The 24908-nt window shown below is 47.8% G+C and overlaps 2 protein-coding genes and 1 long non-coding RNA gene across 3 annotated transcripts; 1 reads left to right on the forward strand and 2 right to left on the reverse strand.

The window, feature by feature from the left end:
• Positions 1 to 4684: 4684 nt before the first annotated feature.
• LOC307203783 lies at positions 4685 to 18251 on the reverse strand. Its single transcript, XR_013833341.1, has 2 exons — positions 18136 to 18251; positions 4685 to 5711 (listed from the first exon to the last, which is right to left on the reverse strand). It is a non-coding gene; the product is annotated as an uncharacterized lncRNA (long non-coding RNA).
• Positions 5727 to 9055, reverse strand: NNMT (nicotinamide N-methyltransferase). The gene is made up of 3 exons (XM_079954851.1): positions 8855 to 9055; positions 7065 to 7272; positions 5727 to 6232 (listed from the first exon to the last, which is right to left on the reverse strand). Exons 1-3 carry the CDS (start codon positions 9009 to 9011, stop codon positions 5803 to 5805), a joined length of 795 nt encoding a protein of 264 aa, XP_079810977.1. The 5' UTR covers positions 9012 to 9055; the 3' UTR covers positions 5727 to 5802.
• Positions 15155 to 18602, forward strand: LOC307203755 (indolethylamine N-methyltransferase-like). Its single transcript, XM_079954852.1, has 3 exons — positions 15155 to 15360; positions 16161 to 16368; positions 17580 to 18602. Exons 1-3 carry the CDS (start codon positions 15204 to 15206, stop codon positions 18007 to 18009), a joined length of 795 nt encoding a protein of 264 aa, XP_079810978.1. The 5' UTR covers positions 15155 to 15203; the 3' UTR covers positions 18010 to 18602.
• The last annotated feature ends 6306 nt before the right edge of the window (positions 18603 to 24908 follow it).

Consider the following 24908-nt stretch of genomic DNA (forward strand, 5'->3'; position numbering starts at 1 on the left):
CATATGTGCTTGTTGCTGATTGGTTAACACAAGTACAAAACAAGTACAAAGCAAAGGTTACATATAGGTATTAATCACTGCTAGATTAAAGGCTGAGAAAGGGAGCACAGAACTAGACAGGCATGAAAACCTCCTAATTAAATTATAACTTGTGATTAATTGAACAAAAGCTAAAACAATTACTTAATGATTGATAATGTAAGACTTAAAAGGACATATCAATCACGTTCCATAGATGTGATCAACTATGCATTAAGAACAGGTCAGAATGCCATGTTTATGTGAACTAACTGTGAACTGAACATCCTAGGAATATTTCAGCTTAGAGCGGTTTGTGCAGAAACATGTGCAGAAACAAATACTTTCCTTCATAATGCAATGTCTTTTATTGGGCTCACTGAATTTTATTCTTTGGTAGATTTAGAAAAAAGAAAGACACATTTTAGAAAGGGAGAAAGATTAGACGCAGATGCACAATGCATTAAAAAAAAAAAAAATCAAGGCTCCATGTGCTCCGTTTCCTGCACCTCAGAGCCAGCATATCACACAGGGCTAGGCCTCAGCAGTGGCAACCTCTCTTCCTCCTTGCCTGTTCTTCAGCAGCCGCTATGAGCCGCCCAAGGGAGGAGACTGGGAGCGGTGACTACAGAGAGGCAACAGTGTGCTCCTTCACAGCAGCCACCAACCCCATTGTCATCGCTTGGGACAAGGGCTGGATTCTCTTCTCTGAGCTCAGTGGTGGCAGTGCTGGTGGAAGAAATGGGGACATTCCGGAATCAGATCAGAAACCGGGATGGCTTTCGTAATTCTGGGACTGTCCCTGGAAAATTGGGACACTTGGAGGGTATGCAGTTGCCCCAGGCTTCGGAGGGCTCAGCTGGCCAGGGGGTCCCACTAGGGGCCTGCCGGACTTCGGCTGTCGTGCCAAGAACAGGACTCCCACCTAGGCCTCAGACAAGCTCTGCATGGGCCTAGCTCATAGTAACAAGAGACCAGGTCCAATCGCATTTGAATCCACTGCTGCTTCTTCCCGATTCCAAGCTTTTCAGACTAGGTTATAACTCTAAATCCATGCATAGGATGTGGCTTGAAAGTACAGTCATCCTTCCATAAATCCTTAATGACAACTTGGTTTAAAAGAGTGGCAAATTAAATGCACAAATCATTGCTCCAGCAACAGTGTGGAGCCAACAGAAAGCCTGCGTAGTCCGCTGGCCCTAAAGGAGTTCTGCCTTTGTCTGTAGGCACTGGCTCTGTCACAGTTTTTTTTTCTCCCTGCCCGCTGTGCCTGGAGGTGGGGCAGGAGGTGGTAAGAAGATGCACTTCTGCTGGAGTGGTCATGTACCCTCCTTTGAAGGGGGAATTGTCCTCTATTTTAGGGTTGCCATACATACAGAATTTCCCGGACGTAGGCAGAATACGGCAGTCGGAAACAGTGCGGAAATCGCAGAAATGTCCAGGAAAATCTGGACGTATGGCAACCCATGTCGGAAGTGTAGTTTTTGGCAAATTTTATAAAAAAATAGCTCAAAAACTTTTTTTTAGAAAGCTCAACTAAAAAGCAAAAAAAGAGAGCTCAACAACAACTTTGCTCCACCCCCCAAAAGCCCAACAACTCTCATGTTTGGATTTTTACTTTTTGAAATAATAAAGTAATTCTAAATAGGAAACATCACCAATTCGGTGGTTTAGGCATTGGGTAAACCTTAGTCTTGTTTGGGGAGTGAGAAGATTGTAATCTCTGCCTGCGCCTCCCAAAATCTAGGGTATCTTGTTAAAGGGGTCCAGGAGGAGTTGCTTCTGTGTCTGTACGCCCAGGCAGGAGCTTGGACCTCAGCACTCCTCAAAGCAGTGTCCAGGGCTGGATTTAGATTTGATGAGGCCCTAAACTACTGGACGTGGGTGGCGCTGTGGGTTAAACCACAGAGCCTAGGACATGCCGATCAAAAGGTCGGTGGTTCAAATCCCCGCGACGGGGTGAGCTCCCGTTGCTCGGTCCCTGCTCATGCCAACCTAGCAGTTCGAAAGCACGTCAAAGTGCAAGTAGATAAATAAGTACCGCTCTGGTGGGAAGGTAAACGGCGTTTCCGTGCGCTGCTCTGGTTTGCCAGAAGTGGCTTAGTCATGCTGGCCACATGACCCGGAAGCTGTACGCCGGCTCCCTCGGCCAATAAAGCTAGATGGGCACCGCAACCCCAGAGTCGGTCACAACTGGACCTAATGGTCCCTTTACCTTTTTAAGCTACTGAAGGTAATGTGGCCCTTTCTATGTCCAACTGTCCTTTGTCAACAACAAATTGTTGCTGTTTTTTGTGTTGAAAATATGCTATAAATACAGTGGTGCCCCGCAAGACAAATGCCTCGCAAGACGGAAAACCCGCTAGACGAAAGGGTTTTCCGTTTTGGAGGCGCTTCGCAAAACGAATTTCCTATGGGCTTGCTTCGCAAGACGAAAATGTCTTGCGAGTTCCTGCGGGGTTTTTTTCCTCCCCCCCCCCTTTTTCTAAGCGGTAAGCCGCTTATCATCTAAGCCGCTAAGCCGCTTATCAGCTGATCCGCTAAGCCGCTAAGCCGCTTAACAGCTGATCCGCTAAGCCGCTTATCATCTGATCTGCTAAGCTGCTAAGCCGCTTATCAGCTGATCAGCTAAGCCGCTAAGCCGCTAATAGCGCTAATCCGCTAATGGGCTTGCTTCGCAAGACGAAAAAACCGCAAGACGAAGAGACTCGCGGAACGGATTCTTTTCGTCTTGCGAGGCACCACTGTATGGCAATTTATGGACCTAATAGGAGCCTACACAACACACAACACTGTTGCTGTACGTAGGTTTTATTTTATTTGTTTTTTATCTTGTATTTTGGAAATGTACATCCAGTTTCTTTTCCTTTAAATTTTTTGGGGGCCCCCAAGAGAGTGGGGTCCTAAGCTATAGATTGTTTAGCTTATATGTAAATCCGGCACTGGCAGTGACGCCCGCAGGGGTCCCCCTTATTTGTTGTCAGTCATAGGAACCCCCACTGCTGGGTTGAGCCTTGGTGTCACTTCCGGCAGGCAGGCCAGAAGTAAATGGTTGCCCAATTGCCTGTGCCAAACCTCTTACATTTATTGTCAATAAACTTGACCCCAAGTCAAGGTGGGGGGCAGAGAGAGTGCAGAGCCTGAGCATGCAACAGAATATTGTTGCAGAAGAGAATGCAAAAGCAGGTTGCTGGTAACTTCGTTGCAGAATAAATGTGCAATCTCTTTCACAACGAATTCCTATAAGCGCAGCTATTGCACTGAATTCCTCTATTGCCATAGTGTTTGTGCAACATTACAGGCTCAGCCACACTTCTGCTTGTCTCGTGCCCAGAAAGCTCAGGTCCAAGAGGTTTGCCACTTGCCGTGTGCTTTCCTGCTTTTTCATTTGCCCCGCTGCTTTCCCCGGGGAAACCCGCTGTTTACCGCTGAATGGGAACAAACATCAATCTGCAGAAAAACCAACTGAGAGGTAAACAGTGAGTTTTCCCAGGAGGGAGCAGTGAGACAAGTGAAGGAGTCCTGAAATTCACCTCTGTGCTTGTGAATGGGAGAGACAGCCTACCAATAATAATGATGATGAATAAATAATAATGATTAGTTTTCCTGCCTATCCTTCACCACAAGTCCCAATGCAGGTTACAACAGTGTAAAAACCTAGTATTAAAATCAGATACTCCTTGTTTGAAGCGAATAGGAAATTCTCCAAAGCAACCATATTCACGATTGGGTATGTGGTCAGTCAACCTTTCTACAATTTAGATGAGAACTTGCTAGACAATTTCTCCCCCTCTAAATGTGCATTGGAGAATTTTTCTTCTTCTTCTTGCAGAAACCACTGGAATAAATGAGGTGTTAATTGATATTGAATGGAAGGCAGTTTTATATTGTCCCAGATTGAACTCTTAGCTCTCTCTCGCTGGCGCTCTCTCTCTCTCTCTCTCTCTCTCTCTCTCTGTGTGTGTGTGTGTGTGTGTGTGTGTGTCTGTTTGGGTCAAATAAGGTGATGTCAAGAGTGGCCTGGAAATAATATTTCTAGCAATGTCAAAATAAGGCAAAGCTTCTCTGCAATGGCAGAAGCTGTCGTAAACTAGACCTGGTGGTTTTTATACACATCAGCAGTGACTCCCTGCAAAGGTTCTGTTGCAGATTACTCAACAGGCAATTTTCAGCTGTTACCTTTTGCTTGTTGCATGTAACACAAATAGAATAGACAAGGTTTAAGCAGAATCCTTTCATCTGGCATTATTCTCATTAACCTCTATTGATTTCAGGGATGGTGTTCTAATATGCCAATGGTGTGAAAAGCAGATTTGAGCAATTTTGGTCATATTTCCCTCCTGGAGTACTAGGAACATAGTGGCTTTGTGGCTTATGCCTCTCTATTTTCCCTAAAAACTTTGGCATCTAACACCTGAGATATTTTTTATGACCCACCTCATTTCTGTAAGTTGTTTTTAATATTGTGTTTTAATTGTTGTAACTGCCCTGGGAGCTGAGGGGGAAAGGTGGGTTCATCCTTACCCTTATCATCTGACTAATCATGTCCTTGTTGTCAGCAATGCTTGACAACTGAATTCTCATGGTCTTTAAATTATTTTTTGTTTTAAAAAATGCAAACAGCTTGCCTAAATGGTAAACACTGCCATCATCTGAAAATGCTCTCTTGTCTGGTTTCAGATTTTTTATTCATATATTGGGTCACATTGCATATGGTTGACAATGTTCAGAATTACAGAAAACGTACTGTATACATTAGCCAAAAGGAAAGAAGTGATTATAGCGTTACATGGCAGAATGAACCAATGCCATGTATATTCCAGATTATAATTCTGCAGGTAATGCACTGACTCATTATTATGTGTATTGCTGCAGGATATCAAACTTATGCCTACTGCCAAGAATTTCACATTAGAAATTGCAAAGCTGTGAACATAATGAAGAAGATCCACTCCCAACCAGCATAGGATACTCAGCTGCTGCTTGAGGGTTTCCCCCAGGGATCGGGGGGGGGGGGGGACAGTGAGAAGAGGATGCTGGACTAGATGGGCCATTGGCCTGATCCTGCAGGGCTCTTCTTATGTTCTTCAGCTGTAGTTTGGATGACTGTATCATGCGATGCAGGCCTATGTGGTGATCAGGTAGTAGAATTCCCAAGGTTATGTGTGTGTGTGTGTGTGTGTGAGAGAGAGAGAGAGAGAGAGAGAGAGAGAGAGAGAGAGAGAGAGTTGGTAACCCTATTTCCCAGGGACAGTCCTGGATTTAGGGAAGCCGCCCTAGTTTCTGATTTGATCTTGCAAAGTACAGCGATACCTTGGTTTTCGAACGTAATCCATTCCGGAAGACCTTTTGACTTCTGAACATTTGAAAACCGAGGCGCAAAGGGAGGTCTGCAAATTCAATAGAGAAAAATGAAGGGGGAAAAAACTCAATGGAAGCCGTTTGACTTCTGAGGTGCATTCAAAAATGGAAGCATTTACTTCCAGATTTTTGACATTCGAAAACCAAAACATTCGGCTTCCAAGATGTTCGAAAACCAAGGTACCACTGTACTGCTTTTCCTTAGAACATCCTTATTTTCACTGGAAAAATATTGAAGGGTTTGACACGTGTTTGTGTGTATAGATATAGATATAGATATAGATATAGATATAGATATAGATATAGATATAGATATAGATACAGATATAGAGCTGCCCTCACTCACACTGACCTGCATGTGTTGGCTACGTCTGGACATTGATTAATACTTTCCTTTGGCCTCCTGTCATTTCCCAGAAGCACCTACACCTTGATACGTTTCTGGGCAACTAGGAAATAGACATTCTTACAATCACTAAATGTTGGTGAATAGCTATTTTTGGCCTCTTCAGACCATAAGATATCAAAGCCTGCCTCTGTCACTGCACTGTCTACAGTTTCCTTCTCAAGGTAAAGGCAGAAGAACATTTGCTCGCCAGCCATGTAGAAGTTTCCTCTGAGAGCTACCAGGAGCACAAGGTGCCCCCTGGGCTTTACAAGGGAGCCAATGTTCCTCAAGGCGGCACGGTAGGCAGTGAGGTCTTTGCACGCAGCCTCCAGGCAAAGTGCAGAAGTCACACAGCTAGCTTGGGCCACCACCAGTGGAGCCAAAGGGTTGACTTGGGTCACGTCACATTTCAGCACTCGCCGGATGGTGCTTCGTACCTTCTCTCCCTTTTCTACCCATTTCTCCCTGGGGAAGAGCAAAGGTGGGAAAGAGCAGGAAACAGTGAGCATGCAAACCTCCTTTTCTGGCAAGCCAGCAACCTCGTCCCCCTGCAGGAGCATGTGAAATAAAGCAACCTGTTTATTAAAATATTCAGCTACCGCTTCCCCAGTTGCTGAAAGTGGATTACAGAGCTGGAAGGGGTGTGAAAAGTGCTTTGCTGCTGGTGGTGGACAGCATGTGCCTTAATTTTGTTGCACTGGTCAAATTGGCCTGGCAGGCTTTTGCAGAAGTATGAAACCTGCCAGCCTTGTTTAGAGGTGAAGTGGGGATGGGTGTGTCCAGGCCAGCTGCCACATTCTGGTCCCATCCTAGGTCGTGGCCATATTTCTGTTATAAGGAATATGCATTCTAAAAACAGTGGCAGAAGGTTCTTGCAGCACCTTTAACACAATCCTAATTAGGCCTACTCTGAAGTAAATCCTATTGAATTTAGCAGCGCTTACTGCTAGGTTATTGTTGCCACCTAAGAAAGTAAGTCCAGTTCATCAGATGCATGGAGATTATGTGTTTGTTAGGACAAGCTATTTAAAGCAATTCACAAATACCTCCCTGTCTGTAGTATTCCCAAGTGTAGGTCCCTGAATGGTCACTCTGATCAGAAACCAGAATGTTGTGTTGTGCCCCTCTATAAATGTCATTACTTAGTATAAACTTGTGGAGAAACTATAGCTTAAATGTCCAAATCTATCAAGGATGCTGCAAAAGAGAGTTCCCAGCATTGGCAAGAGGTTGCACTAGATTGAAGTACTTAGGGTTCCATGAGTTTATTAATGAATGGAAGTTAAAAGCCCAGTACCTGTCTCCCTCCAGCTCACACACATATTTCAGAGCGTGGCTCCAATCAAAAGCCTCTGGGTCCTTCTTCAACCACCTCTTAATCTCCTCCCTGTTCTGGTCAGTGTAATCTGTGGCAATGATCTCTCGGAAGGACCCGCAGGAAGAGAGAAATTGGTAGATAGTGGGTCCGCTTCCAATATCAATCAGAGTGTCTCCTTTAACGCCATCTGCATTTGAAAATGATAATGAGGTTACGGTTACACACACACCCACACACCCGCACGGTTCCTCATCTTGGCCACATTTTGTCTGCCCTCACTGGGATGATGATGGCATCTTTTGCACAGGGTGACAAATTGAAGTGTCAGTAGACTTATTTGCTCATGGGGTCTGAATCATAAGATGCATGCTCTTCTATGATGCAAAGTTCCTAGATAATAACACAAGCTTGGTATGCCTATATGTCCAACTGTATGCACTAAAATATCCTCTTCCTCCTCATTAACAATATTAATTAATATATTTAACCACCACTGTGCATGGGGCATTATAGAATGCAACAGGGAGATTACAGGCTCAAAGGAGACAATGTATACTCCAAAAGGGTACTCCTCCCACCCAACAGTTATGCTGTGGGCAGGAAGACAATTGTAGTTTTTCCAGTGCTACGGAATATCCTACTGCAAGCTGGAATGACTGCTCTGATATGACCTTTTTTGCCATACACTTATTCATGCAAAACATCTAATGTCACACCTTTTAGGGTCAGTGGCCAATACAGTTTTCCCTGGAAGGAGAAACCTTTGCCTTCCAGATGTTACTGGCTGGCAATTTCCATCGCCCCTGCCTATTGGCCATGCTGGCTGAGAGGGGTGCACAACCATGGAGGTTACAGGTTGCCCAGCAATGGCCAACAGTGATCAGACGCAAAAGAACAATTGGGATTTTTTAGAGCAGCTTCTCATGCAGAAGGTTGAGCAAGGTGCATCTATTTCATGCATGTTTTCCAAGCAATTTCCCCAAATAGAATGCATCTTTACCAACACATGGATTTTTATGCATGCTTAGATTAAGCTGGTTTTTTTTAAAAAAAATGCTACATGCTTTTCTTCCTCATCTCTTATTTTTTGAAATCATTATACTATAATTTGAACAGAATCGCAGTCCATTTCACCGCAGTGGGACTGCTGTGGCCAGATGACTAGCTCAGTCTGCTGTCTAGAAGCTCAGCACTGGAGGGCAATTTCAAGGCAATCCTCCTGCTTGCTTTTCTTAGGGTTTTGCATCTTTAAGGAAAAACTGAACGGGACAGAGGATGTCCAGAGAGAGGATCGTTCCTCTGGCACTCCATCATGTGAGGGCTGTCCTTTGCAAAGCTGGACATGCAGCCACTCTATGAACTGAACTATTCCAGCTGGCTGTGGAAAATTTGATTAAGGAAGTGATTGTTTGGATCAAAACAAAATTCTTGACCCGGCTGAATAGCGGCTTGGGGACCTAGCAAAGGGGCAGTGAGTCCTCTTGGCCACTTGCCCACTGAAATAACTAATTGGTCTGAGAAGTGACCCACTGGCTCACTGTCCTTGGCCCCAACAACAAATGCTCCAGGGATAAAGGGTGGTTGATCCCACTTCTGCCTCCCACCATGATTCTTGTGGGAAAGGGATGACCTCTGCAAATTTTGCAAAAGGTGGACACGCTTGTAAAAAAAAGAATATTAATTTGGAAGCATTCTCTCCATCATGAATGACAAATTGACAAAGCTCAGCCAGCCCACCAGTGCCAGAAAGCAGTCTATGGGGTACTCACCCACGGTGAAAGTTTTGTGGAATTTTTGCAGATAAAAATTTAGGAGAGCATCTTCTTGAGAGCCGTCTTCCTTGCTGAAGGAATAGTACATTTTTAAATAATCTTTTGGAGCAAAATGCTTCCCGTAAGCATCTTTCCCAGTGAAGTCCCCCTCCATCCTTCCTCCAAGTCTGCAATACACACAAATGACCTTTGTTCCTTTCCATTCTCATTGATCCAACCTCCCACCCCACCCCAAAACATATCCCTGCCTATTCCTGGAATGAAATCTCTGTCCAGTTGTGGACTTCATCTGGGGAACATTTGGAATTATTAACAAGATACCTCCTGCAAGGGCCAAATTAAATGTGATGTTGAAACAGCAGACTTCTGTGCATGCAGAAGGCCGTGGGTTCGATCCCCAATGGCAACTCCAGGTAGGACTGGAAACTCCCTGAATCTCAGGGGGAGCAGCTGCCAGTCAGTCAGCAGAGACAAAACCAAGCCATTTGCCTTGGCAACCTTCCCTGGGGCTCCATGCTGATGAGAGTGAGCCCATGGAGGGGGCTGTGGAAGAGGAAGAGCAGCAGGTTTCCTGTGGAGCCATGTGCCCTTTCTCCTCCAAGGCCCTGCCATTCCTCTGAGCCTTCAAAGGGTCCTGGTGTAGCTTCTCCCAGCCAGGCCCTTCCATCAGGAGGGAAGGGGGAAGTCAGCCAGTGTCCTGCCCACCTGGAATTGAGCCAAGACTCTCGCTGAGGTTCTCCTGTTGACTTTTACCGAGAGAATGCTTTGGTACATTAGCCCAAGGCATTCTGGCAACACCCTATTCTTTGCTGCACCCGTGTTCATGCTTTGAAATTCACAGCATCATAGCGGTTTTTTCAAGCTTTATTGTTTGGAATATTTTTTAAATGTTATATTTTTGTAAACCATGTGGAGATTTCTCTGGCATTAAAATACAGGAAATAAAAAATACTAACCCTAGAGATACGTGACACCACCTAGAAGCCTCTTCATATGTAGCTGTTGTTAGGAAGGGTGCATCTCCAGTCTCCAGTTAGAGATCTGGGAACCCTAAACATGTATCTATGCCCTTTTGACATCTTCGTTTCCCACTCTAGTTTCCAAGAGCTTTGGTGTGCTTTTGAATGCCAGCTTTGTTCAATTTCAAATTGTCTGGCACATCTGCATGCCTGAATCCACAGTTCAAATCACACAGGAATTTCGGAACAGAAGTTCAAGACCTAGTCCGAAGGCTAAAGTTAAATGTTCGATTGTGCAAGAGCTTCCCTTCATTTTTTGGCTATGAGCCCTTACGAGAGGCTCCTTCTGGGCAGAGATTTCGCAAAGCTTCCATGAACCATGCCAGGACTTGTAAAGGGGAAAACACAGAACTGCCCAGTGGTATGTGATTATAATTTGCGCACAAAGCACTACGGCACACCCATGCATTTTCCTTGTGTGTGCATACATGCTTAGACGAGTCACATTGCATGGCGCTGTGGGTTAAACCACAGAGCCTAGGACTTGCTGATCAGAAGGTCGGTGGTTCGAATCCCCGCAACCGGGTGAGCTCCCGTTGCTCGGTCCCTGCTCCTGCCAACCTAGCAGTTCAAAAGCACGTCAAAGTGCAAGTAGATAAATAGGTACCACTCCGACGGGAAGGTAAACGGCATTTCCGTGCGCTGCTCTGGTTCGCCAGAAGAGACTTAGTCATGCTGGCCACATGACCCGGAAGCTGTCTGAGGACAAACGTCGGCTCCCTCGGCCAATAAAGCGAGATGAGCGCTGCAACCCCAGAGTCGGTCACGACTGGACCTAATGGTCAGGGGTCCCTTACAGAGTGGAAGAAAACATTCAGAACTGGGAATTTGACAGCACTAATGCAAGGGGGTGGTTTTGAGGCACCCCCCCTTTTTTACTGGAGCTTGCATTTCTTTTGAGGAATATACCACATTGGTGCCAATGGGAGATACCCCTCTTTTGCAAAATGGATGGGATTTTCCTGAGGGTGATAGTACAGGAGGAATGGGTCAATCCCCCCCCCCCCATGCCTGCCACAATCCCAATAAATATCACGTCTCCCAGCTGATGCTATTTGCGTTTTTTGTAAAGATTTGCATAATAAATACAAAGACTGGTGTTTCAGCATCACATTTAATTTGGCCCTTGCAGGAGGTACCCTGAGTCCACTTTCACAACTGATGGACAGCAGGTGTGCATACCAGCAAACTGAATGTCAGCCTGCATGTTCAACAGAGATATAATGTTAGTTCCCAGGTGGAAATGGACTCTGTCTCCCTGCTTCTCTCTGTTCCTCCCCAGTTCTTGGTTGTGTAACTGTTTGAGAAAACTTGGCAGATGCAGAGGCCCAAGACTTTTCTATTATACAAAACACTTCCCCACCCCTATATCCTATTTTTTAAAAAGAGGAGGCGAGAAGAATGGAACTGCCATATTCTGACAGAGGAGGCACCTCCCCAAACTCTTGTGTTGCTTCTGTACCTTTAAGAGCATGCGTAGGCAACCTAAGGCGAGGGGGCTGAATCTGACCCAATCGCCTTCTCAATCCGGCCCACAGACAGTCTGGGAATCAGCGTGTTTTTACATGAGTAGAATGTGTCCTTTTATTTAAAATGCATCTCTGGGATATTTGTGGGGCCTGCCTGGTGTTTTTACAGGAGTAGAATGTGTGCTTTTATTTAAAATGCATCTCTGGGTTATTTGTGGGGCATAGGAATTCGTTATTTTTTCTTCTTCTTCAAAATATAGTCCTGCCCCCCACAAGGTCTGAGGGACAGTGGACCGGCCCCCTGCTGAAAAAGTTTGCTGACCCCTGTTTAAGAGCATTCCCCTAAACAGAAACGAAATAGCTAAGCTTCTTCAGCAGCTGGAATATCACTAGAGGCAGTTCCTTTTTCATTGACATCTTTGGGCTGGGCTGCTGTTAAAGAGAGGGGAGTAGAGGCAGCTGAAAAGTTGGCAACTACATTATGTGGATATTTGAGAGGCACCCAGTTCCTTAAGCATTAGCTATTGAGATAATATTTGACAAACCAAACCTACGCATCCTGCAAACGGCTTATCCCTGCAGTATTTCCTATTTGATACTATCTATTTTATGGATGAACTGATAGATACAACTGATGAAGGCCAGAATAATTGATGAATTAATGAATTGCTGAACTGATAATAATATACTGATGAATTGATTAATTTATTATTTGAATACAAATGATCTGTTTTTATAGGGGATAAATAAATAAGAGTTAAGTTGTAAGAAAGTGAGGTTTCTCCTTTAGAAGTAAACAACTTTTGCAAATTATAATAATAATAATAATAATAATAATAATAATAATAATTTATTATTTGTACCCCGTCCATCTGGCTGGGTTTCCCCAGCCACTCTGGGTGGCTTCCAACAAAGATGAAAAATACACTAAAATGTCACATATTAAAAACTTCCCTGAACAGGGCTGCCTTCAGATGTCTTTTGAATGTCAGGTAGTTGTTTATCGCTTTGACATCTGCTGGAAGGGCATTCCACAGGGCGGGCGCCACTACCGAGAAGGCCCTCTGCCTGGTTCCCTGTAACTTGGCCTCTCGCAGTGAGGGAACCGCCAGAAGGCCCTCGGCACTGAACCTCAGTGTCCGGGCAGAACGATGGGGGAGGAGACACTCCTTCAGATATACTGGACCGAGGCCATTTAGGGCTTTAAAGGTCAGCACCAACACTTTGAATTGTGCTCGGAAACGTACTGGGAGCCAATGTAGGTCTTTCAAGACCGGTGTTATATGGTCTCGGCGGCCGCCCCCAGTCACCAGTCTAGCTGCCGCATTCTGGATTAGTTGTAGTTTCCGGGTCACCTTCAAAGGTAGCCCCACGTAGAGCGCATTGCAGTAGTCCAAGCGAGAGATAACCAGAGCATGCACCACTCTGGCGAGACAGTCCGCAGGCAGATAGGGTCTCAGCCTACGTACCAGATGGAGCTGGTAAACAGCTCCCCTGGATACAGATTTGACCTGTGCCTCCATGGACAGCTGTGAGTCCAAAATGACTCCCAGGCTGCGCACCTGGTCCTTCAGGGGCACAGTTACCCTATTCAGGACCAGGGAACCCTCCACACCTGCCCACCTCCTGTCCCCCCAAAACAGTACTTCTGTCTTGTCAGGATTCAACCTCAATCTGTTAGCCGCCATCCATCCTCCAACCGCCTCCAGACACTTCACCGCCTTCACTGGTTCTGATTTAAAAGAGATTTCCTAAGCATTATCTATTGAGATAATATTGGACAAACCAAACCTACCCATCCTGCAAAAGGTTTATCCTAGCAGTAGCAGCACTAGTTAATAATGACCGCTCCCCGCTTAAAACGGGGGGCGCCCTTTGAGTGGACGCCTGCAGCCCTGGATCTGGAGTGGCCCCATCAGCATAGGCTTTGCCTTCCCTCAGGTGGGATACCTGGAGGTCCCCGCCTACCCCAGTGAGTTGTCTAATCCCACCTGGGGGAAGCGTTGCCAGGGAAACCAGGCCAGGTAGAGGGAAGGATTACTTGCCCACACAATAGAGGGTGGATCTTACCTGGTAATTCTCACTTGGCTCCAGAGCTTCTCCAGGAAGGACGTTGCTGGACTTCCTCGCTCCAAAAGGTAAGCCTGGGGCCTTTCCCCCCCCCCCCCCCCCGCGATAGGGTTCCCAAGGCTAGGGGGGGGGGGAATGGATTTCAGGATACCCTTTTTAAAAGGGGATCCTTTTCCCTAGGCGGGCCCTGATGCTCCGGGGTGCTGGGTGCTCTGGCTGCCCCCCCCCATGCCTGCGGGGGCGTGTGGGCCGCGGGGGGGGGGAGGCAACGCCACACGGCCCCTTCCCCTTTCCTCGCCAGGCCTGGCGCCCCTGGGGTGCGGTGGGTGGTGGCGGAGGGGGTCCCCAGTCACCCCCCAGGGCCTTGGTGGCCTCCAGGCGGCCTTTTTTAGGCCGCAGGGAGGCCCGCCGCGTTGGGAGGCCTTACTAGGCCTGGGGGGGGGCCTCCGCCGGCCTAATCGGGCCTCCTGCGGCCCTGGAGCCTCCCCTGGGCGGCGGGGGCCTCCCTGCCGCCCCCGCGATCGCCGGGGGGGCCGCGGGCCGCGCCGTGCGGCCTCCCCCGGCTCCGGAGGCCTAGCTAGGCCTCAGGGAGGCCTAGCTGGGCCTCGGGAGGCTCCGCGGCCTAATTGGGCCTTGGGCGGCCCCGGGGCCTCCTCTGGGCGGCGGGGGGGCCTCGCTGCCGCCCCCGCGATCGCCGGGGGGGCCGCGGGCCGCGCCGTGTGGCCTCCCCCCGGCTCCAGAGGCTTAGCTAGGCCTCAGCGAGGCCTGGCTGGGCCTTGGGAGGCTCCGCGGCCTAATTGGGCCTTGGGCGGCCCCGGGGCCTCCTCTGGGCGGCGGGGGGGCCTCGCTGCCGCCCCCGCGATCGCCGGGGGGGCCGCGGGCCGCGCCGTGTGGCCTCCCCCCGGCTCCAGAGGCTTAGCTAGGCCTCAGCGAGGCCTGGCTGGGCCTTGGGAGGCTCCGCGGCCTAATTGGGCCTTGGGCGGCCCCGGGGCCTCCTCTGGGCGGCGGGGGGGCCTCGCTGCCGCCCCCCGCGATCGCCGGGGGGGCCGCGGGCCGCGCCGTGTGGCCTCCCCCCGGCTCCAGAGGCTTAGCTAGGCCTCAGCGAGGCCTGGCTGGGCCTTGGGAGGCTCCGCGGCCTAATTGGGCCTTGGGCGGCCCCGGAGCCTCCCCTGGGCAGCGGGGGGGGGGGACCTCTGCAGCCGGCGGGCATACCCCCCCCTGAGTCGCCCCCAGGGGACAGTGTGGGCCCCTGCTTACACCCCCTTAAACTGTGTAGCGGGGGGTGGGGGGGTGGCGCCGCATCACGGGGCCCTGCCAAGCCACTGTAGGACTGGTCCCTGTTGGGGGCGTGCAGGGCTTGCTTGGGGGTGGCCCCATGTCTGCAGCCATTCAATGGCGACCGCATGGCGGCAGCCATTGCGCTGGTGGCCACATGGCGGCGGCCATCCTGGATCTGGCTGCATGGCGGCGGTCATTCCTCGGTGGTCCTCAGGCACACCTATGGCCTCATTAGGTACGTACTGGTTTTACATCTCACCACCATGGCTTGCCAGCAGGTGCAGCGGACAGCAGGCATCGCGCTCATTATCGACTAGTAGCAGCACTAGTATTGACTAGTAGCAGCACTAGTTAATAATTCCAAATGTTCCCCAGATGACGTCCACAACTAGACAGAGATTTCATTCCAGGAATAGGCAGGGATATGTTTTGGGGTGGGGTGGGAGGTTGGATCAATGAGAATGGAAAGGAACAGAGGTCATTTGTGTGTATTGCAGACTTGGAGGAAGGATGAAGGGGGACTTCACTGGGAAAGATGTTTACGGGAAGCATTTTGCTCCAAAAGATTATTTAAAAAGGTACTATTCCTTCGGCAAGGAAGATGGCACCCAAGAAAATGATGCCCTAACATTTTATCTGCAAAAATTCCACAAAACTTTCACCGTGGGTGAGTACCCCATAGACTGCTTTCTGGCACTGGTGGGCTGGCTGAACTTTGTCAATTTGTTGTTCATGATGGAAAGAATGCTTCCAAATTCATGTTTTGTATGAATAAGTGTACAGCAAGCAAACTGGAATCAGAGCAGCATAACTGTTGGGTGGGATAAGTACCTGTTGAACCCTGCATATCTTTGAAGGGCAATGGCCTCTGAGCAGTGGCAGAGTTTCATGCTCCAGAACTGGGTTGGGCAGAGAGCAGGTAGGGCTAGTGCAAGTCCCGGGGGCGGGGCACCCAGCACTGGCGCGGGGGGCAGCCGGCGAGGTCATCCCACTGGGATCGCGCTGCCGGGGGCGGTGCGCTCCCCCCGCACTCCTCTTTCTCCGCTAGTGCCTCTGAGTCAGTCAGCTGCCTTGATGGGAATGGTATACATTGTCTCTCTTGACCCTGTAAGCTCCCTGTTGCATTCTATCATGCCCCATGCACAGTGGTGGTGCTATATAAATTAATTAATATTGTTAATGAGGAGGAAGAGGGTATTTGAGTGCATGCAGTTGGACATATAGGCATACCAAGCTTTTTTTATTATTATCCAGGAACTTTGCATCATTAAAGAGCATGCGTCTTATGATTCAGACCCATGAGCAAATAAGTCTACCGCCACTTCAATTTGTCACCTTGTGCAAAAGATGCCATCATCATCCCAATGAGGGCAGACAAAATGTGGCCAAGATGAGGAATTGTTTTGTGTGTGTGTGTGTGTGTGTGTGTGTAAGTAGTAGCAACCTCATTATCATTTTCAAATGCAGATGGCGTTAAAGGAGACACTCTGATTGATATTGGAAGCGGACCCACTATCCACCAATTTCTCTCTTCCTGCGGGTCCTTCCGAGAGATCATTGCCACAGATTACACTGACCAGAACAGGGAGGAGATTAAGAGGTGGTTGAAGAAGGACCCAGAGGCTTTTGATTGGAGCCACGCTCTGAAATATGTGTGTGAGCTGGAGGGAGACAGGTACTGGGCTTTTAACTTCCATTCATTAATAAACTCATGGAACCCTACAGTTTGAAAGTACTTCAATCTAGTGCAACCTCTTGCCAATGCTGGGAACTCTCTTTTGCAGCATCCTTGATAGATTTGGATATTGCAGCCATCCTTTCCCCACAAATTTATACCCAGTAACAACATTTATAGAGGGGCACAACACAACATTCTGGTTTCTGATCAGAGTGACCATTCAGGGACCTACACTTGGGAATACTACAGAAAGGGAGGTATTTGTGAATTGCTTTAAATAGCTTGTCCTAACAAACACTTAATCTCCATGCATCTGATGAACTGGACTTACTTTCTTAGGTGGCAACAATAACCTAGCAGTAAAGGTAAAGGTACCCCTGCCCGTACGGGCCAGTCTTGACAGACTCTGAGGTTGTGCGCCCATCTCACTTAAGAGGCCAGGGGCCAGCGCTGTCCGGAGACACTTCCGGGTCACGTGGCCAGCGTGACATCGCTGCTCTGGCGAGCCAGAGCCACACACGGAAACGCCGTTTACCTTCCCGCTGGTAAGCGGTCCCTATTTATCTACTTGCACCCGGAGGTGCTTTCGAACTGCTAGGTTGGCAGGCGCTGGGACCGAGCAGCGGGAGCGCACCCCGCCACAGGGATTCGAACCGCCGACCTTTCGATCGGCAAGTCCTAGGCGCTGAGGCTTTAACCCACAGCGCCACCTGCGTCCCCAACCTAGCAGTAAGCGCTGCTAAATTCAATAGGATTTATTTCAGAGTAGGCCTGATTAGGATTGTGTTAAAGGTGCTGCAAGAACCTTCTGCCGCTGTTTTTAGAATGCATATTCCTTATAACAGAAATATGGCCACGACCTAGGATGGGACCAGAATGTGGCAGCTGGCCTGGACACACCCATCCTCATTTCACCTCTAAACAAGGCTGGCAGGTTTCATACTTCTGCAAAAGCCTGCCAAGCCAATTTGACCAGTGCAAAAAAATTAAGGCATGTGCCCTCCGCCACCAGAAGCAAAGCACTTTTCACACCCCTTCCAGCTCTGTAATCCACTTACTGCAACTGGGGAAGCGGTAGCTGAATATTTTAATAAAGAAATTGCTTTATTTCACATGCTCCTGCAGGGGGACGAGGTTGCTGGCTTGCCAGAAAAGGAGGTTTGCATGCTGACTGTTTCCTGCTCTTTCCCACCTTTGCTCTTCCCCAGGGAGAAATGGGTAGAAAAGGGAGAGAAGGTTCGAAGCACCATCCGGCGAGTGCTGAAATGTGATGTGACCCAAGTCAACCCTTTGGCTCCGCTGGTGGTGGCCCAAGCTAGCTGTGTGACTTCCACATTTTGCCTGGACTGTGCCTGCAAAGATGTGACTGCCTACCGTGCCGCCTTGAAGAACATTGGCTCCCTTGTAAAGCCCGGGGGGCACCTTGTGTTCCTGGTAGCTCTCGGAGCAAGCTTCTACATGGTTGGCCAGCACCCATTTTTCTGCCTTTACCTTGAGAAGGAAACTGTAGACAGAGCAGTGACAGAGGCAGGCTTTGATATCTTATGGTCTGAAGAGGCCAAAAATAGCTATTCACCAATACATAGTGATTGTAAATCTGTCTATTTCCTAGTTGCCCAGAAATGTATCAAGGTGTAGGTGCTTCTGGGAAATGACAGGAGGCCAAAGGAAAGTATTAATCAATGTCTAGACGTAGCCCACACATGCAGGTCAGTGTGAGTGAGGGCAGCTATATAGATTAGATATAGATATAGATATACACACACAGAGAGACACAGACATACACACTCCAACATTTTTCCAGTGGAAATAAGGATGTTCTAAGGAAAAGTGGTGCAGTGGTACCTCGGTTTTTGAACATCTTGGAAGCCAAACGTTTCAGTTTTTGAACGCTGAAAACCTGGATATAAATGCTTCCATTTTCAAATGTGCCCCAGAAGCTTCCGCTGCGGTTTTTTTTCAATTTTCTCCACTGAATTTGCTGACCCCCCCCCCCTTTGCACCTTTGTTTTCGAATTTTTCAGAAGTCTAATGCTCTTCTGGAATGGATTATGTTTGAAAACCAAGATACTGCTGTACTTTCCAGTATCAAATCAGAAACTAGGGCGGCTTCTGTAAATCCAGGAATGTCCCTGAAAAATAGGCATACGGAGTCTCTCTCTCTCTCTCTCTCTCTCTCTCTCTCTCACACACACACACACACACACACACACAAACAAACAAACAAACAAACAACCTTGGGAATTCCGCTACCACATAGGCCTACCTCTCATCACACTGTCATCCAAACTACAGCTGAAGAACTTAAGAAGAGCCCTGCAGGATCAGGTCAGTGGCCCATCTAGTCCAGCATCCAGTTCTCACTGTGGCCCCCCTGATCCCTGGATGAAACCCTCAAGCAGCAGCTGAGTATCCTACGCTGGTTGGGAGTGGATCTTCTTCATTATGTTCACAGCTTTGCAAATTCTAATGTGAAATTCTTGGCAGTAGGCATTATTTTGATAACCTGCAGCAATATGCATAATAATGAGCTACTGCAGTACTTGCAGAATTACTATCTGGAATATTTATTATTATTAATAATAATAATACCCCGCCCATCTAGCTGAGTTTCCTCAGCCACTCTGGGCAGCTCCCAATAGAATATTAAAAACAATACATGGAATTGGTTCATTCTGGCATGTAAGGAATGCTATATAATCACTTCTTTTCTTTTGTCAAATGTATACAGTATGTTTTCTGTAATTCTGAACGTTGTCAATCATATGTAATATGACCAAATATATGAATAAAAAAAATCAAAGCCCAGACAAGAGAGCATTTTCCTACGATGGTTATGTTTACCATTTAGGCAAGCTGTATTTTTTAAAACAAAAAATAATAATTTCAAGACCATGAGAATTCAGTTGTCAAACATTGCTGACAACAAGGACACGATTAGTCAGATGATGAGCGTGATGATAAACCCACCTTTCCCCCTCAGCTCCCAGGGCAGGTTTCAACAATTAAAACACAATATTAAAAACAACTTACAGAAATGAGGTATGTTGTAAAAATATCTTAGGTGTCAGTAGCCGGGGTGAAGAGGTGTATCTTCAGTTGGTTTTTAATGTTGAACAAACCCTTCAGGTGTTTATCTGGAGGGGGACATTTTCATTCTAAGCACCTGATCCCCTCATACACAATCTTTCAGAGGCTACAATCCAGTAGCAGGTAGGGGGGAAATGAGCTTTGAGCTGGCTCCTCCACCCCCTCGATCCAACTTGGAACTCAAACTTTTGTCACAGCTGGAGTTTTTCAAGTTTTCTTTAAGAAGTCAGCATGACAATTCAACATGGGACTGCAGGTGTCGGGCTGGTCTGGATCAGAAGATTGGGGAATGCAATCACAGGGAGATTAGTTCCTAACAGAAGAGGAGGGGAAATATTTGCCCCTTCCCGCTTCCGCTTCCAGACACAGAAGCTGCACAGTTGAGAGAGGAGCTACCCAGCTATTAGATAGTAGCTAAGCAACTGCAAGAAAGGGAGCAGCTGGGTGATACATCAATCGAGAGTGGGGGAGAACCCCCTCCCTCCTCCTGAACTTGGAGGTCTGAGCGTGTCAGAGAACAAAGGAAACTCGGGGGGTAGGGACTTCCCAGTGGCATGCTTCTTGCTGCGGAAGTGGGGAGGAGTCAGAGTAACCAACTGATATCCTTGTGGAGGGTTGCCTGTTTGTGCTTGTAACATAATGCTGTAATTGTGCTGGGCCTGGGGATAACCCAAGAAACGCGGTCCAGGTCCAGTCCCGAATCCAAGGGTTCCACGAAGAGTCAGTCCAACAGGGCCAAGGCAGGACACGAGGCAGGAAACCAGGCAAGGTCAGGCACCGGGTCTCAGGCAGGTTCTAGCAAACAACCTGGGGTGGGTCCAACAGCCTTTTATCTTTGTCGGGGTAACAGCCGGTCCTGATCCCCCAGTGACTCATCTCCCTGTCTCGCCCGAAGGCGAGTACTCTGGTCTCTCCTCTCTCTCCTCTCAGACCTTAGTCTCTGGCATTGGGAGATGTCGGTGGGTTACTAGACCCAGAGGTCGCCTCAGCCTCTCCTGACCCAGCTGGTAGTGGAGCAGCTGCAAATGGTTGCCCAGCAAAGGGCAATGAGGTAATCCCCACATCTGGAGCCAGGGCAGGCTCAGGCCCCTGCCTCGGCCCAGCTGGTCCTTGTTGCAGGGGAACCTGTGCAGACTGGGACTCTTCAGAGTCAGGCCCCAGACTAGGTTCAGATGCTACCTGAGGCAAAGGATCCGGTGCAGACAGACTCCTCTGGTTCCAAGTCCGGGCCCAAGTCCCAGGCCATCACAGTAATGAAAGGACTCTAAATCTACCAAATGCTTGTTAATTCTTATTAGTGAGCTACCAGAAGGGAGAGGGGAACTCCTGTACTTGACAGAAGGTTACAAAATTTGTAAGGCATGGCAGAGATTTGGCCATTAGCTAAGATGTTGCAGCCCTTCACATAGATTGATGTTCAAAAGCTTGGGAATGGGCAAGCAGCCAAGCAGAAAATCTCCACAGAGGTTGGGAGCGCAAGGTTTGTTTTTGCCTGCACTATTGCTTCCACGTCCTTGAAGATGGAGTTGGCTCACCATTGGACTTATCTCCAGATGCCTCCCTGGAAGTGATTAGCTCTTTGCTGGTGTGGGGAGGGAAGCAGCTGAGACGGAGCTGTGGGTGGAGATATTACACTTGGAGTATCTGGTGGCACAAGTGTGGGCCATTCTCCTGACAACCCACTCGGCCCTTACTGGGTATCCAGATCTCCATCTCCCAAGTTCCAGGGGCTCTCCACTGGAACAGATTGCTCTTGGGATCACAGACTCCCAGCTCCACAGCCTGACAGGACCTTTCCCCAGCTCTCTGATCCCACTCCTCACTGTCACCCAGTGCCTCGTACACTCCACAACATCTCCATGAAACTTATCACAGGCATGGCCAGTGGCGAAAAAGTAGGCTGGACTACAGCTGTGACTTCTGAATTTGTACCATGGGCTATGTTCCAAGTCTGAGGTTTCTACACACCAAAGGCAGTTTTAGGCCAAGGTGAATGGTTCCACCACGCTGGGCGCCAAGCCTAGGGGGTGCCGCAGGGCATCACAACTAAGACGTAGCCGTAGAGCATTGAGCAGAACAAAAGGTAAGGGGGTGCACAGGGTGCCGCTGAAATTTGAAATACCGAGGTCCTCTCCTGTAAACACATGCCCCATCTCTATCCAGGCAACTGAAAAAGCATTATCAAAACTCAAGGGCATATTCGAGCCAGGCTCAAGCATTCAAGGGTGTGTGTGGAGAAAGGCCAGAAAGCGTGTTGTGTGCCCTGAGCAGGCTCCTGAGGGCCAGCTAGAAATATATGGTTCACATTCTGCCCTTGGGCCTGAAGGTTCTGCAGAGGTAAACCCTGAGCGAACCAAAGTCCTCTGTGATCCATGCTGAACTGAGCTGTTGAACCACCATCCCTTCTGCCCGTAAGTAAAACTGGCAAGAAATGTGTTTGTTTCTTCCCCTCTCTGGTTCAGATTATAGAAAGCAAAACGTAGCCAATTGTTAAGTCACTTTTTCCAGAACCAGATTGTTTTTCAACTGTAACAGAGTTTTCATCTGCTTAGCAGGTTCTTGTATTCCCAGATGGAACCAGGCATAAAGTTTAGCAGATATATCGATCAGACTAATTAATTTACAATCCCAGCCTTCCTTTTTAATCATCTACCTTTTAAATCATCTGCTCTCCCATCCCGGAAGGGGGAAACCCGTTTTGATTAATTACTGCAAAGAGCTTTTGCCAGGATATGGATTTTGCCCTACTCTTGTGGTTCCACTAAACTGATGTGACTTGCGCTCAAAGAGCCATTCCAACTTTGTTAGCATACTTGTGCCAACTGCAGCAACAACTGCATGCATAGAGTGGACCGGTGTGCCCCTCTCAAAGCAAACAAAGGCCGGTGCTAGATCTCTGCACTCTCTCTCTCTCTCTCTGCTACCTACCCACCAGCTGCAGCAGTAGTCACATGTAATCCCTCCAGTGTTGGGCCCTATTCAGCCATGTCTACACCAAAAGGAGATGATTTAAAGTATTGTTGTGCACACCTCAGTCTCCAAGCGATGAGATTCAAGGACTTCCAGGGCTGCCCAAGGGTTTTGTTTCCTTGGAATGAAGGGCAGTGCAGACTGGTGTCTTTAGGATGTATGGTTTTAGTTATGCATATATACAACCTGAGCCTAGGATTGAAGGGCTCACAGCCCTAACACTCTAGCACAGAGGTTTTCAACCTTTTGAGTCCTTTTGAGTCTTTTAACCAACTACATTCTTTCTGCAACTCCCCTGTGGGGCTCAGGAGCCCAGTTATGTCACCCCTTGCCTGCAGATCTGGCAGCCTCTCACCTTTGCGGGATTTGACATCTTTCCGCAGGGCCTGCAAGACGGAGTTCTGGGCCCATTCTGACCCCCTTCTTTCCATGAAACCCTGTATGTAAGTGGCCCCCTTGGCCCTTTCTATCGGCCCACATGGGACCAGCATGGGTGACTGGGCCTGGCAACTATTTAATATTCCTACTTTCATGGCTGTGATTCATGGGTTGGCCACTTAATTATATTTTGATTTTACTGTGATTTTGAGCTATGCTTTAATCAGTTGTTAGATTTTGTGTTTTTAATGTACAGTGGTACCTCGGTTTAAGTACTTAATTCGTTCCAGAGGTCCGTTCTTAACCTGAAACTGTTCTTAACCTGAAGCACTACTTTAGCTAATGGGGCCTCCAGCTGCTGCCGTGCCGCCGGAGCACAATTTCTGTCCTCATCCTGAAGCAAAGTTCTTAACCCGAGGTAATATTTCTGGGTTAGTGGAGTCTGTAAGCTGAAGCGTATGTAACCCAAGGTACCACTGTATCATATATTTGGTGTTAGCCTCCCTGACCTCGAGGGCGGGGTATAGATAAATTGTTGTTGTTGTTGTTGTTGTTGTTGTTGTTATTGTTGTTGTTAAAACACCCTTCCTTGTGTAGTGTTCCCTCAGTCTCCTCTCACCTCCCCTCTCCTACCCCAGTTTGGTGTAGTGATTAAGAGTGGTAGACTCGTAATCTGGTGAACCGGGTTCGTGTCTCCGCTCCTCCACATGCAGCTGCTGGGTGACCTTGGTCTAGTCACACTTCTTTGTTTTTGTTTTGTTTTGTCAGTTTAATGTGTTAGCGTTATGTAGTGTTTGTGTATTGTATTGTATTGTTTTTTCTTTTTTTGTAGTGTTTAAATTGTTGGAAAAGTAATAAATATTATTAAAAAAAAAAGATGGGGGAAAGGCTTATTCCTTTGTCTCCATGGCAACAGGGTACTCTTTGGGCATGTGAATGGAAGTACTTAACTGGCCAGCTAAAGCCATTGTCTTACAAAGAAGCTGGTCTGACCACACCTATAACAGTATTTTGGTCTCTGCAGCTAGACCTCCCCAGCTATGTGCACAAAATGGCAACTCGTGTGTGTGTTGTAATACTGACCAGCAGGTGAAGAATACAATCAATGCGACCAAATCAAGTGTAGGAGATTAACTTTATAGGCACGTGGCAGTGCATGGCTTGGGAAGAAATGACACTTCACATACAGAGGTGCACTTGAAATCTTGTTTCCCATCATCAGCCTTAAAACTTACATCTGGGCAACAATAAAAATGTGTTGCCAAACAAACTGAGAAGCCACAGCATTCCTTCCCAGAAGTTGAGCAAGGACTGCCCAAGAGAGTGCCAAAGTTGTGAGATGATAAAACTTACAGTACGCTGCAGAGGAAATGGTGTTTTAGAGATCCCGAATGAGTTGGTTCTAATATGCAAAATTTGCAAGGCATCAGAGGCAATAGCTCAGTTGGTAGAGCACGAGAGTCTTGAATCTCAGGGTTCAAGCCCCATGTTGTTGCACTGCAGGAAGTTGGACTAGATGATTCTTGTGGTCCCTTACAACTCAACAAAACTATGAATTTGCATCTGGTTCTATTACTGAATGACAGTTGTTATTGCTGATGTTCGTAACATTTTAAAATGTAGAAGATCCCCATAGCACTATACAACATTCTGATTAAATACAACATATTGTTGCATGCCACCACAATCTCCAAGCAGTGCAAAATTCCAGGGGGCCCAGGGGCATGTTTCCTCAGAATGAGGGACAGTGGAGACTGTGGTGCCTTTAGGATATATGGTTTATTTACACAGATATACAACCCAAGCCTACGATGGAGGGGTTCACACCATTAACACCCCAAGAAGGTCTTGTTTCTCTCATGGCCATAGCCTTGAATTCCAGCAGAAATCAGGCATGTCTCTGACTCTCTGGCTTCTGCCTCCTTCTAGCTTCCAAATGCAAGTCTCTAGATCATACTCTAGATCACAGTCTCTAGATCTACTCTCAACTCTGGCCTTTGTCTTTCTAAGTACTGACAAAGAGTCACTTCCTTTGTTGCCTTAACAACCCATGTTGTTGTTTAGTCGTGTCTGACTCTTCGTGACCCCATGGACCAGAG

This window comes from Podarcis cretensis (assembly GCF_951804945.1).
Source record: "Podarcis cretensis genome assembly, chromosome: 15".
NCBI classification, from domain to species: domain Eukaryota; kingdom Metazoa; phylum Chordata; class Lepidosauria; order Squamata; family Lacertidae; genus Podarcis; species Podarcis cretensis.

Excerpts from the sequence above, each read along its gene's own strand:
- NNMT (XM_079954851.1), bottom strand. The coding sequence starts at position 9,011 with ATGGAGGGGGACTTCACTGGGAAAGATGCTTACGGGAAGCATTTTGCT. Across the intron at positions 7,273-8,854 it reads CCACAAAACTTTCACCGTGG|ATGGCGTTAAAGGAGACACT; the intron begins GTGAGTACCCCA and ends TTTCAAATGCAG. Across the intron at positions 6,233-7,064 it reads TGTGAGCTGGAGGGAGACAG|GGAGAAATGGGTAGAAAAGG; the intron begins GTACTGGGCTTT and ends GCTCTTCCCCAG.
- LOC307203755 (XM_079954852.1), top strand. The coding sequence starts at position 15,204 with ATGAAGGGGGACTTCACTGGGAAAGATGTTTACGGGAAGCATTTTGCT. Across the intron at positions 15,361-16,160 it reads CCACAAAACTTTCACCGTGG|ATGGCGTTAAAGGAGACACT; the intron begins GTGAGTACCCCA and ends TTTCAAATGCAG. Across the intron at positions 16,369-17,579 it reads TGTGAGCTGGAGGGAGACAG|GGAGAAATGGGTAGAAAAGG; the intron begins GTACTGGGCTTT and ends GCTCTTCCCCAG.